At 40.3% G+C, this 17,938-nt stretch overlaps 1 protein-coding gene across 1 annotated transcript in view; it reads right to left on the reverse strand.

The window, feature by feature from the left end:
* The window catches only part of CUL1 (cullin 1), a 64,833-nt gene extending 56,621 nt beyond the window's left edge, over positions 1-8,212 (reverse strand). Inside the window, exon 1 of the mRNA XM_006777169.2 lies at positions 7,888-8,212. Coding sequence (XP_006777232.1) covers positions 7,888-8,027 — 140 coding nt within the window. The 5' untranslated portion in view covers positions 8,028-8,212. The remainder of the gene's footprint in view (positions 1-7,887) is intronic.
* Between the last annotated feature and the right edge of the window lie 9,726 nt (positions 8,213-17,938).

Genomic DNA, 17,938 nt, shown 5'->3' on the forward strand with positions numbered 1-17,938 from the left:
ACATACCTGATGTGACACACAGTGGCTACTGTAATGCTGCGAAGGTCTGGATGTCTCTGTGACTCTACAGCACCAGGCCTCATCTAAAGGGGAGAAGGGGAACCAATTTGCGACTTTTGGTTACTACCAAACTCAAACCACTTTCACTTTCTAAACGGCAATTCAATTAAAACAAAACTAAACATAATAGAACCATTTTCTACTGCCACTTCCTAACCAACAGAACTAAGAGTTGAAATTCCAACAATGAATTTGTTATAAGATCATTTGCAAAGACTTTCACTACAAAGTGGCCAGAGCAGCAGGCCTACCATCAGCCAGTACAGTCTGTCGGCAAAATTATGAAAGAACTAAGTCCTCTCCAGGCTGTGGTTAGACAGAATTCGAAGGGTGATATCACAAAGCAAATCAGTTTGCATCTAAAAGCATATTCCAAAAGCAAAGATTGCTTATAACTAACGTAAGGTTTATTTACAAATATTTGAAGTGCTCTTATATATATACACCATGAAGCACACACAAAAAAGCTTAAAGTACCATATTCATACGAATAAAAAATAAAAATTCAATTCTAGAGGCAACAATCCTATACAATAAAAGGCTAATATGCAAATTGACCAAACAGGGAATGACCGGTCACTATGACGCACACTGACCACCAGGGGGGGGCAGACGCTCAACGCAGGAGCTGGCCCCTGGTGGTCAGCGCACTCCCATAGGGGAGTGCCACTCAGCCAGAAGCCGGGCTCACGGCTGGCGAGTGCAGCGGTAGTGGCGGAAGCCTCTTTCGCCTCCATGGCAGCACTAGGATATCCGACTGATGGCTTAGGCCAGTGGTCGGCAAACTGTGGCTTGCGAGCTACATGTGGCTCTTTGGCCCCTTGAGTGTGGCTCTTCCACAAAATACCACGTGCGGGTGCGCAAATACAGTGCAACTGAAACTTCGTGGCCCATGCGCAGAAGTTGGTTTTCAGCCTAGGCAAGTCTATTTTGAAGAAGTGGTGTTAGAAAACGTGGGGGATGTCGGTCAGTTGGGCGACGGGAGACGCAGCGCAGGGGAAGTGCACGCGATTCATGCACAAGTTGAGCAAGCTAGTCAGTCAGCAGTCTCATTGTGCAATGGTTAATGCTAGTCACGTCTGCAAATCGTGCGGGTGACAAAAGTAAAGGCTATTAAGTTAATTTTAGGGAACGTTGTGGACTGAAAGAAGATGTAGTGTCAAGGATTGAGAAAAGTCTGTTGAGATGGTTTGGACATATGCAAAGGATGAACAAAAGGAGATAGACGAAACAAGTATACAAGACGAGTGTGGATGGGAGAGTTGGAAGGGATCGACCTCAGCGAACATACCTCAATCAGACTGAGGACGTTTTTAGCAAAGGCCAGCTTAGGGGTACCCCAATTAATAACAATGTACCTACCTATATAGTTTAAGTTTAAAAAATTTGGCTCTCAAAAGAAATTTCAATCGTTGTACTGTTGATATTTGGCTTTGTTGACTAATGAGTTTGCTGACCACTGGCTTAGGCCCATGGGAGTAGGCCGAAGTTGTCACACATCCTCCAAGGGCTCCCAGACTGCGAGAGGGCGCAGGCCAGGCTGAGGGACACCCCCCTACCCCCCCCACACCAGCCCGAGTGCATGAATTTCGTGCACTGTGCCTCTAGTCTTAAAATAAAAGCATCCAACGCAGGTGATGCGGGGTTCTGTGCAACAGTGTTATGAATTCTGTAGGTTCTTAAGGATAGATACAATTTCTCAATCCTAAAAACTACTTTAATAGTACAAGCTCAATAGTGAAAGGTAGAGACAATTTTCATTTGGTTAAGGAAAACTAACAAAAACTAATCAAGTGTATTTTTAAATGTATGCTATATACTGAAAATCTAGAAAGCACAGATCATTTTTTAAAAAATCATCATAAGCCCAATACTACAAATAGCCATGTTCAATAAGGGTGGTATTTTTTATTTTTTCAAAAATAGGGTGTGCCAGGGGTTCACAGTTCACATACCACTTTAAATCTTGCTTTCACTCTTACTGCAAGCATTATTACATGTCAATGAATACTCAATATATTTTTAATGGCTATTTATGGTCATTAAATACCAAATTCTTACTATTAAAGACAGAGGCTGTTTCCAACTGTTTCCTATTATTATTCTGAAAACATTGCACATACAATTTGAATACAACTATGTTTTTGGGATAAAGTTTAAAAAAAAGTCACTGAACCAGGGTACATTTTCAAATTTCAAATTTAGAAATATAAAGACATATTGATATTTCTAAATTTCTCTACAAAAAGATACTAGCAAACTAACATTCGTACCTGACGATGGAGGTGCTCTGGCTCCCCAACTCCTGCCAACACTGGCTATAATCACTTCTTTAAAACTCTTTTCAATCTGACAGGTTAAAACTCTTAATTCTTCATTTCATTAATAATTATGAGGTTGACCATTTCCCCATATGCCTACTGACAATTTGCACTTCGTTTTGTGAACCAGTTACAACCCTTAGCGCCTCTTTCTGAGTATAAATACATGAGAATGGCAGCTCACATTTGAAGAAAAAATGAACTGTATCTATATGTCTAGATTTGATGTATGCCATGCTCATTAGGTGAGCAAAATAAGATTAATATAAGATCCTGAATAAAAAGTACAAGATAAAATACCCAAGTACATTCTTCAAGCTATATGGTTATTTCCAAATGGACATGGATCATCTCTAATCAATCTACTGTGAGAACAAAATGTTACTCTTTCTATTTGATCTGTTTTTCTGAGATTTTGAGTTTCTATAAAGGGAAGAGAATTCTGTAGCTGGAATCTTCCCTTTGGACCCCCAGCTCCTTCAGAAGAACCAGGGAGGGTAAACATGTCAACTTGAGAGAGTGGCAGCGGTAGCTGCGACATGAGCATACAGCTGGCAGGTGCAGCGAGGCAGTGGGACCAGCATGTCTTGGCACGTCATTCCTGTAGAGCACCTGCTGCGGCTGCCAATGGCTCAGCAGGTCTACTCTGGGTGAAGCGAGCCCCGCTCCAGGGACGAGTTGTGTCACAGAACAGTGGTTAAATGTGAACTGTGAATATGCTGATATTATAACTTACTAGGAACACTGAACGTGATCCTTAGTGTATTGTTGGGGAAAAGATTTTTAAAAGAATCTTTATGGTTGAAAGTATTGCAGCTGTCCCCTTTTTTCTCCCCAATGACCTCTTCCCCCAGCCCCCTACCCCTCCTTCACCAAACTGGGGGGAAAGATTTTGAAAAAACAGGCCAAGAAAATGGAATGAACTAATTCAGCTCACAGAACTACAGGGAGAAAAACAGAAACTTTAAAATTTATGAGAACTAATGCAGACAGAAAGACATCAACATGGAAGTTTAAATTGATTCCCAGGGAAGCTAAAATGATAGTTTGAGGAGTATAATGACAGCAGAAAAACAACAACAAAAAAACCTGATTTTGACCTGAAAGTGAGGGAAGGTAGACCTGGGCCTCACAAAAACAAAGAGAAACTTCAATCGGACAGCCTAGTGCCTAGACTAGATATGACTGGGTCTGTCAGCTATGCCATATAGGAGATAAATTTGCAAAGCATTCCCTTCCTAAGTGCCTGTTCCACTAGCAGGACGCTGGCCTGTCCTCTGAACCAGGCATGACATGGGAATTATAATGTTGCCCACAAATTGATAAGAAACTTCATTTCCTATTCCAAGTTCAAAAGAAAGGAAACGGACTACTATCAAGGAGTACTGGATAGGAGAGCTCCTGTATTTTACTGCAAAAAGAAAAGTCCTTATTTAACTACATATATGCATGTGGGACATCCCAGGAAACTGGAACTGCATGGAAGTGCTCAACAAGACACAGAGTGGGGAACAAGGGCTCAAGGCTAAAACATCAATAGAAAATGAAGCCTCTGTGAAGTGGCTGGAAACAAAGGAAACTGAACTAGATCCTTCTGACTCAGATGCTCTGAGACCTATTCTTTCTCCGAATTCCCTTCTCTTTCCTTTGCCATTCTGAGCTGGAAAAAAAACAAGAAAAACGTTTATGCTGCCTAACAGCCCAAAGTCCTATTACATCGTCCTATTCAATACTCCACAGGTTCCTAAGGGCTCTAAGAATATCACTTCACATCTAGAAGTAGGTTCCTTTTTCTAGAAAACATGGCAGGCCTATCTCCAGAATAAATAAAAGTGAACAAATTAGCTTTATTTGATTGTTCTAATCTAATCTACCAGTTAGACTTATGGGAAGAAAAGGGTTCCTCCATTCTTTCTCTCAACCAGTTTTTCAATCCTCTCTTGCTTAATAAGGTTCTTTACCCTTTGAAGAGTAACCCCAGAAGAGTGAGGTGCAGTCTGCTCCTTCTTCCCGGGACCAAAAGTGCCTGCTAACTTGAAACGTAACCACACAATCCCATGTGTCAGATGTCACTGTAAACCAGCCTATAGCAAAGTATTTTTAAGGAGCGATACAGTTAAGTGGGTCCATGGGAGACTGAATATACACCTGGAAGAAAATAATTTAAACAGAAACAAAACTGTTATGCAAACTGAGCTGGCATAAAACTGTAGTCATAGCAACACATCATTTCAGGAAGTACTATATATCTTAAAATGACTTAAATGGAAGTGAAGATGTGCTCTAGAAAAATGTGTCAGATAACTCAAAGTTCTACTTATGACAATAACACTAATACTAAAAACGCAAGTGAAAGGAGGAGTTCAATTCTAGGATTTCAATAATCAAATTAATACAAGTAGACATTCTACTGTTTCATCTGTATCCTAAAAGTTAATATAATAAGATTTGATCAGCCTGGCCGACGTGGCTCAGTGGTTGAGTGTCAACCTATGAACCAGGAGGTCAAAGCTCCATTCCTAGTCAGGGCACATACCTGGGTTGTGGGCTCGATCTCCAGTGTGGGGCGTGCTGATGGCAGCCTATAAATTAAAAAAATAAAGAGTTGATCAAAACACCCTTCTTTGGAACTTCATAAGGAAAATACAGAAAATACTTTGAGAAATGCGATTCATCCAAATATAAATCCTGAGGCATATAGGAGATAAAAGGCAGTTTCTATATTTAGACTACTGAGAATTTTAGTTCTGGCATCATCATTTATCAGTAGTTGTTACAACAATTAGGTGAGTTACTTGAGGTTTTGGAGACCAGGTTTCTGACACCAAGGGTTACTACACCAACCTTCCTGGGTGACTTAAGCCTTAAATAAGATGTAGGTGGTCCCTAGCACAATGCCTGACACACAGGACTCAAACTGTGGCTATGATTTCATAAATAATATCTTAAAATTTAAAGTTAGATTCTCCACTCTTAATTAATTTACGTAACTGTTAATGTCTTAGACCAAACTGGAAGGCAAAAAAATAGCACTCAATTTAAGAGTATTATTCCTAAAATATTTAAAATTGTAATTATTATAACAACTACAAATTATAATTACTTGTAGAATAAAAGAATTCAGTAATTGCTACAAGCAGACAAAGTCTACTTTCTTAGAGAGAATCCTAAAAGCAAAACATCCTATTGGGTAAAAGACCAATCTGATTTAGTAAAAAATTACACATTAAGAAATTCCCCAGAGATAATAAAAATTCCTTGATCTCCACATTAATGCTCCCCTGCTTTTTTTTTACAAGCCAGAAATCTAACCAAGTGCCTTGTCTAGTCTCTGGAATCACCTCTTCAGCTCTACTACAAAAACACACACACAAAACTGTCATACCCAGAAGGCCACAATCCTCTTGAGTGGAATAATATCCTTTCATTTGCAAAGATTCTATCATGCTTAAAAGTGTTCCCTGTATTATATGATCTAGCAATCCCACTCCTACGTATGTACCCAAGAGAAATGAAAACACAGGTGCACACAAAAACTCACACAATATTCATAACAGCCGCATTGTTCCTGACAGCCCAGAGTGGACACGACCAGATATCCCTCACTGATGAATGGAAAACATGCGTCATGTTCACACAGTTAGCCACTAGAGCAAATGAAGCACCAACCCTGCTACAAAAAGGATGAGCCTGGAAATGTTATCTTAAGTGAACGAAGTCAGTCATGAAAAGCCACATCCTGTGTGATTCCATTTACATGAAGCATCCAGAACAGGCAAATTCTTAGAGACAGAAAGTAGATCAGGGGTTGCCAGAGGATGGGGGAGGAGAGAATGGAGATGACTACTAATGGGTTCAGAGTTTCTTTTAGGGGTGATAAAGATGTTCAAAATTAGAAAATGGTTATGGTAGCACAACTATGACTATACTAAACACCGCTGCATTGTATACTTTTTAAAAAGGATGAATTTTATAGTATGTAAATGATATTCAATAAAGCTGTTATTTTTTTAAAAAATATTCTACAGAAGTGTATACATATACACATTATGAGTATGTGTACACACCTATAATAAAATTTAAATTTAGAAAGGAACATACAGTTTTGTATCTACTTAAATTAATGTAAAAGTTGTAAAGATTTTAAAATAGTAGCATAGTTGTGGGTATACTGGAAAATCATCTAACCAAGTTTGACAATCATTGATACACATTAATGACAAACTTAAATATCCATTAAACTAGAAACTTTAAACTCCTAGAACCAGCAAATCAGTAGCAATCTGCTATTAAGTTAGCTTATATTTCAATTTCTTATACTTAAATGGCATCAAGAAACTACAAGTTAAATAGTCTATCACTGAATATATAATGGAGATGGGAGCTACATCTTTTGCCCTCCACCCCACATAACCTCCATAGCACACGGCACAGTCCCTTGCACACATCATGCACTACGAAATGAATGAAATACTTTTTAAAAATATCATGTTTGTAAAAACAGAGCATAAAGTAGAACTTTTGCTCTGTGTAGTAACCCTTTAGATGGGTCAGCAAACTTTTCCCATACAGGGCCAGAGAGTAAATGCTGTCAGCTTTGTGGACCAGACCATTTCTGATGCAACTATCCAACTCTGCTCCATCTACCCCATGAAGGCAGCCACAGGTAACATGGAAACCAACCCCCAACCCCCACAACCAGTGCTGTCCAACAAAACTTTCTGCCATGAGGGAAGTAGTCTACTATCTATCTACAGAGCACTTGAAACACAGCTACTGCACCTGGCCAGTGTGGCTCCATGGTTGAGCATCAACCCATGAACCAAGACGTCACTGGTTTCTTTCCTGGTCAGGGCACATGCCCAGGTTGTAGGCTTGATTCCCCATGGGGGGTTGTGCAGGAGGTAGTAGATCAATGGTTCTCTCTCATCTCTCTCTCACCAATGGTTCTATTTCTCTATCCCTCTCCCTTCCTCTCTCTAAAATCAATAAAAACATATTTTAAAAAATGCCCCTACTGCAACATAAAAACTAAATTTTTAAAAATATATATTTTATTGATTTTTTACAGAGAGGAAGGGAGAGGGATAGAGAGTTAGAGACATGATCAGCTGCCTCCTACACACCTCCTTCTGGGGATGTGCCCACAACCAAGATACATGCCCTTGACCGAATCAAACCGGGGACCTTTCAGCCCACAGGCCAATGTTCTATCCACTGAGCCAAACCAGTAAGGGCAAAACTGAATTTTTAATTACATAATTTAAATGACTTGAAATACAGACACATGTAGCTTACAGCCACTGTACCGAACAGCACAGCTTTAGACTACCAACAAGCCAATTTCACCTCTGTTCAAAAAACTTAAGAGTGACTTAATTTTTAAAGCTAAAATGAACTCATGGATGAACTGAAAGAGAAAACATGTCAAATTTCTAATAATTTTCAGATCATATTAGTAAACAGGCTTCTAAGCAAATAGCTCTCAATGCAGGCGGCAGGATACGTGTAGAGCTCCATGTATCTGGATTTTGCCATACTCTGTCTGGTGTACACCTGCTGGATTCCGGCTCTGAGGTCATCCCAGATCTGGTCAAGGCCAATCTGCTTCAGTCCATGGGGATTCTGACTCCTGTTCGATGACATTGTGAGAAATATTCTGAAGTTGTCCAGTGCAGCAATCCTTATTCAAAGTACAGCTAATCCTCCATTAGATGAAAATATACAGTATCATTCCAAATTTATTCACAGAGCTCAGAAAGGATGTCCTTTAACTGTAGAGAGTGAAATCTCATCGCAGGCAAACCTGAAGAAGAAATAAAGGGAATTAATTAATTCTTTTTCAATACCCCAGGGAGGTACTGAAATACTCACACACTGAAAGAAATAGTCTGTAGGCATTTGCAGGCACCACGCTAATCCAGAGATTATTTATCTTTGTATGTGGAAACACTCCTATTATGTATGTGCATAGAAATATGCTTATTTTTACCAACATTTGCATCATGGGGGTGCCAGAAGAAGAGAGGAAGAAAGAAATTGAAAACCTATTTGAAAAAATAATAGAAAGTTTCTAGATGAAATTATTTATAATGGTACGTATGTACCTGGTTTTTGAAGGTAAAGTTTTTAGACGAGTATACTCGTCGACGACTGAAAAAAGAACATTTTGTGAAAACGTGTATACACGTTTCTGCCGGGGAAGGGGTTAAAGACAAAGAGAGAATCTTAAAAGCAGCAAGAGAAAAGTAAGGGAGTGCCCAAAGGATTGTCAGCTAATTTCTCAAAAGAAACGTTGTAGGCCAGAAGGGAGTGGTAAGAAATATTCAAAGTGATGAATAGCAAGGACCTATAACCAAGATTATTCTACACAGCAAAGGTATCATTTAGAATTGAAGGTCAGATAAAGAGCTTTACAGACAAGAAAAAGCTAAAAGAGTCCACCACCACCAAACCAATCCTATATAATATATGCTAAGTGACTGACCGTTCGACCATTTGATCAGTTGCTATGATGCACACTGACCACTAGGGGGCAGACACTTCAACCAGTAGGTTAGTTTGCTGCTGGGGTCCAGCCAATCGGGACTGGGTGAGACAGGCCCAACACACCCTGGAGCCCTCCCACGGTCCCTCCCCGGCCCCAATCATGCACTGGTGGGTGCCTCGGCCTGGCCTGTGCCCTCTCGCAATCCAGAACCCCTTGGGGGATGTTGGAGAGCCAGTTTCAGCCTAATTTCCCGCAGGCCACGCCGAGGGACCCTACTGGTGCACGAATCCATGCACTGGGCCTCTAGTAATACATGAAATGTTGAAGGGTATTCTTTAGGAGAGGAAGGAGAAGGTGGACGGAGAAGAAAAAAGACCAAAAAAAATATGGACAATAAAATGGCAATAAATACATATCTATCAACAATTGAATCTAAAAACCAAAATAAATGAACAAAGAATCTAATTAACAAAATAAACTAATTAATAAAATAGAACCAGAGGCATGGAAACATGAAACAGATTGATGAGTCTCAGAGGGAAGGGGGAGGGAGATTAACCATAGAACTTATGTGCATATATGCATTACCAATGGACATAGACAATAAGGTGGTGAAGGCCTAGGGTGGGCCAGGACCTGGGCAGAGTGGGGAAATGGGGGGGAAGGGGGAAGCGCGGACATCTGTACTATTCTCAACAATAAACATTTAAAAAAGAAAAGAAATATGCCCACAGAAAAAGCTGAGTAAAACTTGCATAGAGACAACTAGCATGTTGCCTTTTTTTTGTCTTCTAAAAGTACCAAACTTCAACTATATTTCTTGACCTGTATAACAACCAAAAAGAGAAATTCAAAGGAAAAAACAAAGGAAACTCCCAAAAAAGAGAAACACAAATAGCTTATAAATAGGAAAAAAAAATCCACTTTCACAAATTAGAAGGCAATTTGGCAAGGCTGAGCAAAATTTAAAATGTACTCTGAATTCAGAGACCTGGGTTTGAAGCTCAGCCCCACACCTGCTAGGTACGTGGTCTTGGGTAACTTACTTAACTTCTCACTTCTCTAAGCCCCCATTCCCTAGTCTGCAAAGTGGGGTAAAATCATTTTCCTAAATAGTTGTGAAGTTTAAGTTAATGTATATAAAATATTTAACAAATGGTAATTGCTATTATCTCTAAGTGTCCAAAGCTACTGCAAAATACACTTTATAATGCTCCAGGATGTTGGATCCATAGGTAAAGGGACTTTGCTATGCAATATTGTATTAAAACGGTACTTCTCAATATGGCACATTATAGACATACTTTAAGGATTATCTATGTATATCACATCACAATATGGAGGTTTTTAAACCACTACTCCTCATGTTAATTAACATTTAATTATTGTAATGGCGCCAGAAAAATGGTATCTGGTACAATAAGAACAGGTTGTCAAACTGCCAGGGCAAGTTTGAGTTAGCCCAACACGTAACTTGGTGCATCCCGCATCCTCAGTGGCATTATAGCTCTTCATAAACTTGGGCATAGTAGATCATGTTTATAGAATAAGTCCAAACTACTGAAACCTAAATCATCTCTACTATTTGTCATCTAAGCTAATGACTTAACATTTTATGAAGGCACAATACTATTCCTGATCCTGAATGTATTTTATGTCATATCCTATATAATAAAACCCTATTATGCAAATAGACTGAACGGGGGAACGACTGGTCGCTATGATGCACACTGACCACCAGGGGGCAGATGCTGAACACAGGAGCTACCCCTGAGGCAGTGCTAAGAAGCAGCGAGCGGGGAGCGGGCCTAAGCCGGCAGTCGGACATCCCCCGAGGGGTCCCAGACTGCAAGAGAGCGCAGGCAGGGCTCAGGGGATCCCCACCCCCACCCCCCAAAGTGCACGAATGTCGTGCACCGGGCCTCTAGTATTCACATAGATATGTTTGAATGTGGGACAGAAAAATGCCCAACAAGAATTCCCTCAAGTTTTAAGAAAACTAACAACTCAGCAAATGTTTCCTAAATATAATTTCAATCTTGAGTTTCCTTTCATCTATCTTGAGAAGATCATACCAACACCCCACCTGATAGTCATTGGGGTGTTTTGGATGGGTGCTACTACCACCTGATAGCATCACCTGTTTAAACCTATACTCTCTTCTCTGGCACTTATTTAATTGTCCCCTAAGTGGAAATTACCACTTAAATTCTCCAGTCCAGATTTCTCTGAACTCCAGGCCTGTCTATATCCAACTGCCTCAGTAACATCTGCTGATGTCTCAAGCCCAACAGGTGTACAGTTGAACTCAGGCTCTAGCCCCAGACTCCATTCTCCACATTGTTGCATCTCATTAAGTGGCAACTCCATGTATCCACAAATCAGAAACCTATCACTTCCCCATGTATTCCTCACACAGCAGCTGAGTCTAAGACTGCAGATCTGATGAGATTGCTATCCTGAGAGCAATGAGGGCAGGAGGGGGCAAAGTAGTTGGAAGCAGAGAAATCCTTACTGCAGCACCATCAGATCTTTTCTATCTCCTCACTTACCTCTTACCAAACTCCCCTTCATCCCCTCGGTACAGCACAGACTCCTCCCTTTCTTGGGCACTCTGGTCTCCTCCCCACTCCGAGGATCTTTGCATTTGCTGCTGTTTCTGCCTGGAAAGTTCTCCCTCTTCATCAAGTTGTTTTCCAGCTACACTTCCAGCCAGGTCAGATTCACTAGGGAGCTCCCAGACAGGTCAGGTTTGCCCATTTCACAGGACTTTCCCTTCTTAACTATTATTCAAGGTCATGATTCCAAGCATCAGTCTCACTTCACTGGTGAGAAGGATCCCAGGCACAGATGCCGTCTCTCCCGGTCACCACAGTAACTTGAGAACCTAGGTCAGAGCTCAGTTCTAAGCTCAATCAATGGTTTGCATAAATAAATATAAGAATGTTTTGTTTTTACAGTTGTAAAACCATTTATTTCAAAAGAATTTACAGGTCAATTATTAAATTATTAAGAAGAATTAATAAGGTCCCTGATACAATATAAATACACAAAAATCAACTGTATTTTCTATATAACTCACAACAGTTAGAATATATAATTAGCAATAAATGTCATCTACTGTAATAACAATATAAAGTGCTCGGAGACATCTATCAAAGTATTATATAGGAGAGACATACCATGCTCATGAGCAGGGATTAATTAATGTAAAGAGGTCAATTCTCCAAAAATTGATTTAACGCATTTACAATTAACATGTATTGTTCTTTGTTAGCTTTGAGAAACCGTGCAAACTAAGTCTAAAATGCACATGTAAGAACAAAGGCTTATGTGCCGTGTCACATAGAAACTTTTTGATATTTGCAACCATAGTAAAAAAAAAAATGTATATTTTTGATATTTATTTTATATATTTAAATGCCATTTAACAAAGAAAAATCAACCAAAAAAATGAGTTCGCGTGACATACGTGTCATAGGTTCGCCATCACTGTGCTAGGATAACTGTGCTAGGATTTCTCATACAGAAAATAAAAAAGTCAGAATCAACACAATATAAAGCAGATTAAATCCTGAAATATTAAAAGACCAAAACCTATGGCAAATAGACTCTAAAATGACCCCCACTGTTACGCCTGGTATTCGTGATCTCAAGTAAGGACCTATGACTTGCTTCTAACCAAAGCTGACTAAGTGTCACTTCCAATTGAGCTACATTGTTAGTAGTTTCTCTACTGATTTGCTCCCATCCTGGCTTTCATGAAGTAAACTGCCATATGAAGAAGTCCATGTGGTCATGACTGAGGGTGTTCTTCAGCCAAAAGAACAAAAGCTTTTAGTCCAAGAACCCACAAGGAACTGAATCTTGCCAATAACCACAGAGCTGGGAAGCAGATGCTTCTCTAGGTGAGATCCTAGTGCTAGCCAGCAACCTGATGGCAGCCTTGTGAAAGACTGTGCACAGGACCCATGGATTCATACCCACAGGAACTCTGAGATAATCAATGTGTGTTGTTTTAAGCCATTAAGTTTGTGGTAATTTTGTTATACAGCAATAGACATCCAATAAAAGTATTAAAAGACTTAGAGGAAAATAGAAGATAGTTTTAGTGACAAGACTGGAAAAGATTCTTTAATAAGACAGAAAACTATTTATACATATAAATATATAACCCTAATATGCAAATAGAATGGCAGAAAAACTGAATAGCCAAACAACCAGTTGCTATGATGTGCGCTGACCACCAAAGAGCATGCGCGGAACATGGCGGGCATCGGCAGCAGGCAGCAGAGCATGGAACAAGGCAGGCATAGGCCGTGGCGGGATGTTGGAGGTGAGTTGGGGCACCAGTCGCTGTCATAGGGCAAGCCTCTGGTGGTTACTGAAAATTCTTTGCTCCCATGCGCCGAGGTCCTGTCCAGCACTTGCACCTGCTGCTGGCGCTAGGCGCCATCAGTGGGTGCGAGCGGCAGGGCCAGTGGGAGGTGGAGAAGCCATCACTTGAACTGCTGCTGGCACTGGCCCCAATTGCTCTGCGCTGTCAGTGCGTGGGAGTGGTGGTGGTGGGAGCAAGGCTACTGGCAGGAGGGACCAGGCGGGGGCACAGAGGATGGGCCGAGACCTGTCCCTGTGCCCACCACAGCCTTGCGGCCCACAGTTCCTTTCAAGGTGCATGAATTCATGCACTGGGCCCCTAGTAAATAATAAAAGAAAACACTGACATATTTGCTTACATTCAAATTAAGAATACCTGAGTAGCAAAACAGATTACACAAATGGTAGGACAAAGATCATGAAAATAGAAAGAATATGTTTTTAAAGGATTTGGAAATAATGAAATACCAGTGCCACCGAGTATCTGAACTTGCCCCAAATCCCCCTTTAGAATCTCTACAGAATTCTATCTTGTTTCTTCTAAACTTTTTCCTTCACATACTAAATTTTAGACTATAAATTTATTTCTTGTTTCAATTATTAATGTTTTATGTAATCCTAGTCATCACAAATGAATACATATTTTAACACAGTGTTTAAGCAGACTTATGAGAGTTACAGAAATTCAGTGACCAATATTATTTATTTGGCAAATATTTAGTAGGGAACTATAAGTACCAGGCACTGTGGTGGGCTCTGGTCATGTAGAATCCTATATAATAAAAGCCTAATATGCTAAGTGTCCAGTCATCCATTCAACCAATCAAAGGGTAATATGCTAATGATATGCTAAGGCAGCAGTTCTCAACCTGTGGGTTGCAACCCCTTTGGAGGTCAAATGACCCTTTCCCAGGGGTCGCCTAAGACCATCGGAAAACACACATATAATTACATATTGTTTTTCAACCAATCAAACCGTAATATGCTAATGATATGCTAAGGCTGCTCAACCACCTGCTATGATGTGCACTGACCACCAGGGGGCAGGTAGTAGGCCTCCCAACTGCTTGCTATGATGTGCACTGACTACCAGGGGGCAGTCTACCAGTCAACCAGATGGTATGACGTGCACTGACCACCAGGGGGCAGACGCTCTGACTGGTAGGTTAGCTTGCTGCTGGGGTCCAACCAATCAGGACTGAGTGAGACAAGCTGGACGTGCCCTGGAGCCCTCCCACGGTCTCTCCCCGGCCCCGATTATGTACCGGTGGGGTCCCTCTTGCAATCTGGGACCCCTTGGGGGATGTCAAAGAGCTAGTTTCGGCCTGATCCCGAAGGCCAGGTCAAGGTACCCCACTGGTGCATGAATTTGTGCACCGGGCCTCTAGTAGTTTAATATTTAAGAAAGTTAATTTTTTAAAAGCCTGATATATATATATATATTACTGTATTTTATTTATTTATTTATTTTTGTACTTTTTTAACAGCTGTATTGAGATATTATTCCTATACCATACATTCATCCATTCACAATACAGAGGTGGGCAAAAGTAGATTTACAATTTTAAGTACATGAAACAGAGTTTATTCTTGTATTATTAGGTATTAATTATTGCCTTATTTCCAACTGTAAACTTACGTTGCCCTCTATGTATATAATTAGTGGCTTTTAGTATATTCATAGAGTTATGTAACCATTACTACAATCAATTTTAGAATATTTTCTTCTTTTTTTATGTTTTTTTTTTTACATTTTTTTCCCTTGATTGAATAAGATATTACAAATGTGACCTTATCCCCCCAATGTCCCTTCATCTCCCCAATTTGTGCACTGGGCCTCTAGTAGTTTAATATTTAAGAAAGCTAATTTATTAAAAGCCTGATATTTTTAAAAAACTAAGAATGCTACAAATATCTGATTATAAACTGATTGGAGTAATAAAATATAATATAGGTATGCCCCCAAAAGACTAGCTTATCAATGTTGAATTTTCAGAAATACACCACTTTACAAGCTATAAATCCTTCATCTCATAACTGGGACACCACAAAACTGTCAAAAATCTTATGCAGACTTCATGAACAGTCAAAGAAGTTCATTCGAATGTTTTTTTAGGTAAGGGGTAAAAATATTTTCCTAAGAAATCACATGTCATAGCCAAAAGGCTTAGGAGGGCCAAAAAGCCAATAGATGTTAAAAACAAAAACTAAACAAAATATATACTTAAGAGATTAGGCAGTTTTCAAAAGCATATAGACCCTGGCATTCCATGGTGCACGTACTGTGGTCACAGGCACCCAATAAGGAATACTGAAATTTTCTGACACAATATCTGCATTATTTGATACTTGGATGCACAGGAAATTGAGGCACAAAATGCAACTAACCAAGTACAGGAACCAGGAGCAGAGCCAAGTGGTACCTTCATACACCAGCCACTGGCCATGAAGCCTGAATAAATTACCTCACATGCATGCCCGCACACGCACACACAATTACACTTCACCTTCACCTCTCCCTAAGAAAGTAAGATAATGGACAGGCATACAAAAGTCAAAGTAAGCAGGTCTAATGGAGAAGAGAAGTTATATGTTTAAGAACTTGTCTCCAAGAAAAGTCTTGTTTCAAAGGGTCATGAAAGCCAACATAATCATATTAAACAGCCTTCAAACAATTCAAACCATGTGCTAATCAAACAGCCTGTTTCTCAAGATTTTAACAGTATAAACTTCCTTCACTGAGTAGAAGCATGAACTACTGACAATTCTGAAAAACATATCCTCTCTGATATCAGTAATTCAGTTTCATTAGCAATGAAAGGACTGTTTTAAAAGAGCCTTGTTAATCTTGTACTAAACACTAATTGGACATAATCTAAACAGAACATAAAGGGAGTTTGGAAAATGCTAGCTCTAGTGAAAAATATTTTATTTTGTTTGCTACAAGACTTCAGAGGACTTAATCAGTGAACATATTTTATAAATTTCTGTCAGAAAACCAGTATAAAGCATCTTCCTCTTAAATTGACTTGGCTGTAGAGTATTTTTTCCTAAACATATTGCAGGACTGGTGTTTTAAGAAAACCGTTTCCAAGAAAAAACATATTAAAAGAAAAAGGAAAGATACATCTGTACTGATCCCTACTGATTACTAACTCTTGGGATCAACCACACACTGTTCTGCAACTTTTGTCACTTTATAATGAAATACTCCTAACTTCACTTAATGAAATACACCTTACTGTTTTAGTGAGCTATGTAATATCCTACTGCTCATCAAAGAGCTAAAGAGCTTCTGGCTGTATACTTTTTAACAGCTGGAAGTCACACTGCAACAAGCAGCCACAGAAGCATTTCTTTCTTGCTGACTTGAATGGAATGAAGAACACTTACATAAAGCTAAGATAGAAAGGACTATGGGACCATCCCCTAGGACAGAACACACTAGAGGAGGGACAGATTGGTAGCAGGTGGTCTACCTCTGCGCATGTGATTCTGTGGTGTGTGTAACCATACTAGGCAGCTGGGCTGTGCGAGTTCATCTCTGACAGGCACTATTTGAATCTGGAGCCAGAGTGAATCAGAGAAATTAGAGAAAGATGGGCCCAAAACGAGTCCCAAGGAACACTTAGAAACTGACTTAAGGGGAACCATAAAGTTTATATTTGCAAAGTTAAAGCCCAAAACAATGAGAGCCTTCCCCGCACCTATCCTGGAGACTTGGGGGAAGAAAAGGCCATGGTTGGCTGGACCTAACAATGGTCACTGCCATTATTTCTTGTATGATCTTGGGTAAACTGCTTAATTCCTTTGGGAGTCAGGATTACATAAGGCAGCATAGGGTTTCAAAAATGCTAGGTATTATTTTCATTATCATGATAATTTCTGAAATGTAGCTTTTGGCTTTCGTTTCATGTAAGTCACTGGCGACCTCAGCAAGGACAGTTTCACTGTGGTTTTAAGGGCAGAAATGAAACTGGAACTGGCTAGAAGGGACCAAAATGCTTAAAGACTATCTTTAGGAACCTTGGCCATGAAGGAGTGAAGAAAGTTAGAGGCGGATCTCTGTCTCCAGAAAGAGTGAGGGATAAAGGAGAAGTGGCTGTGGTTAGAAGTGTGATTGGTGACTCTGGAAGTGGTGCAGGCTGGGTCAGGTCTAGGGACAGAATGGAGTTCAAGGAGCAAGAGGTCAAGGCCCTGGGAGGACTGTCCACGCTGAAGCCAAGTCCACTCAGATAACGGGTGTTGGAAGTGGAGATGAAGGCTCTGAACTGGGTGTCAGAGTGTCCACTTAATTTCTGAAATATGGTGGCGAGCAGATGACAGGGAGGGAATGAGCAGAGCCCCCAATGAGCCTGTGCATGGCTGCAAACATCGCACAGGCCCACCTTCAACATGGAGGCTAGTAGAGGAGAACCAAGATGGCGGCATAGGTAAACACCAGAGTTTGCTGCTCGAACCACCACTTCAAAAATACAACTAAAAGACGGAACGGACATCATCCAGAACCATACGAAGGCTGACTGAGTGGAAATTCTACAACTAGAAGGAAAGAGAAAAGCATATTGAGTCTGGTAGGAGATGCAGAGGTGTGGAGGTGCTGGTCTGTGGAGGTGCATAAGGTATGGAGGCCCGAGAGAAAGGTGCTGGCAGCTGGGTAGGTGTCATCTTTTTCAATGGGGAGGGGGAT

Source organism: Myotis davidii, unplaced genomic scaffold, assembly GCF_000327345.1.
Source record: "Myotis davidii unplaced genomic scaffold, ASM32734v1 scaffold49, whole genome shotgun sequence".
Taxonomy (NCBI): Eukaryota; Metazoa; Chordata; class Mammalia; order Chiroptera; family Vespertilionidae; genus Myotis; species Myotis davidii.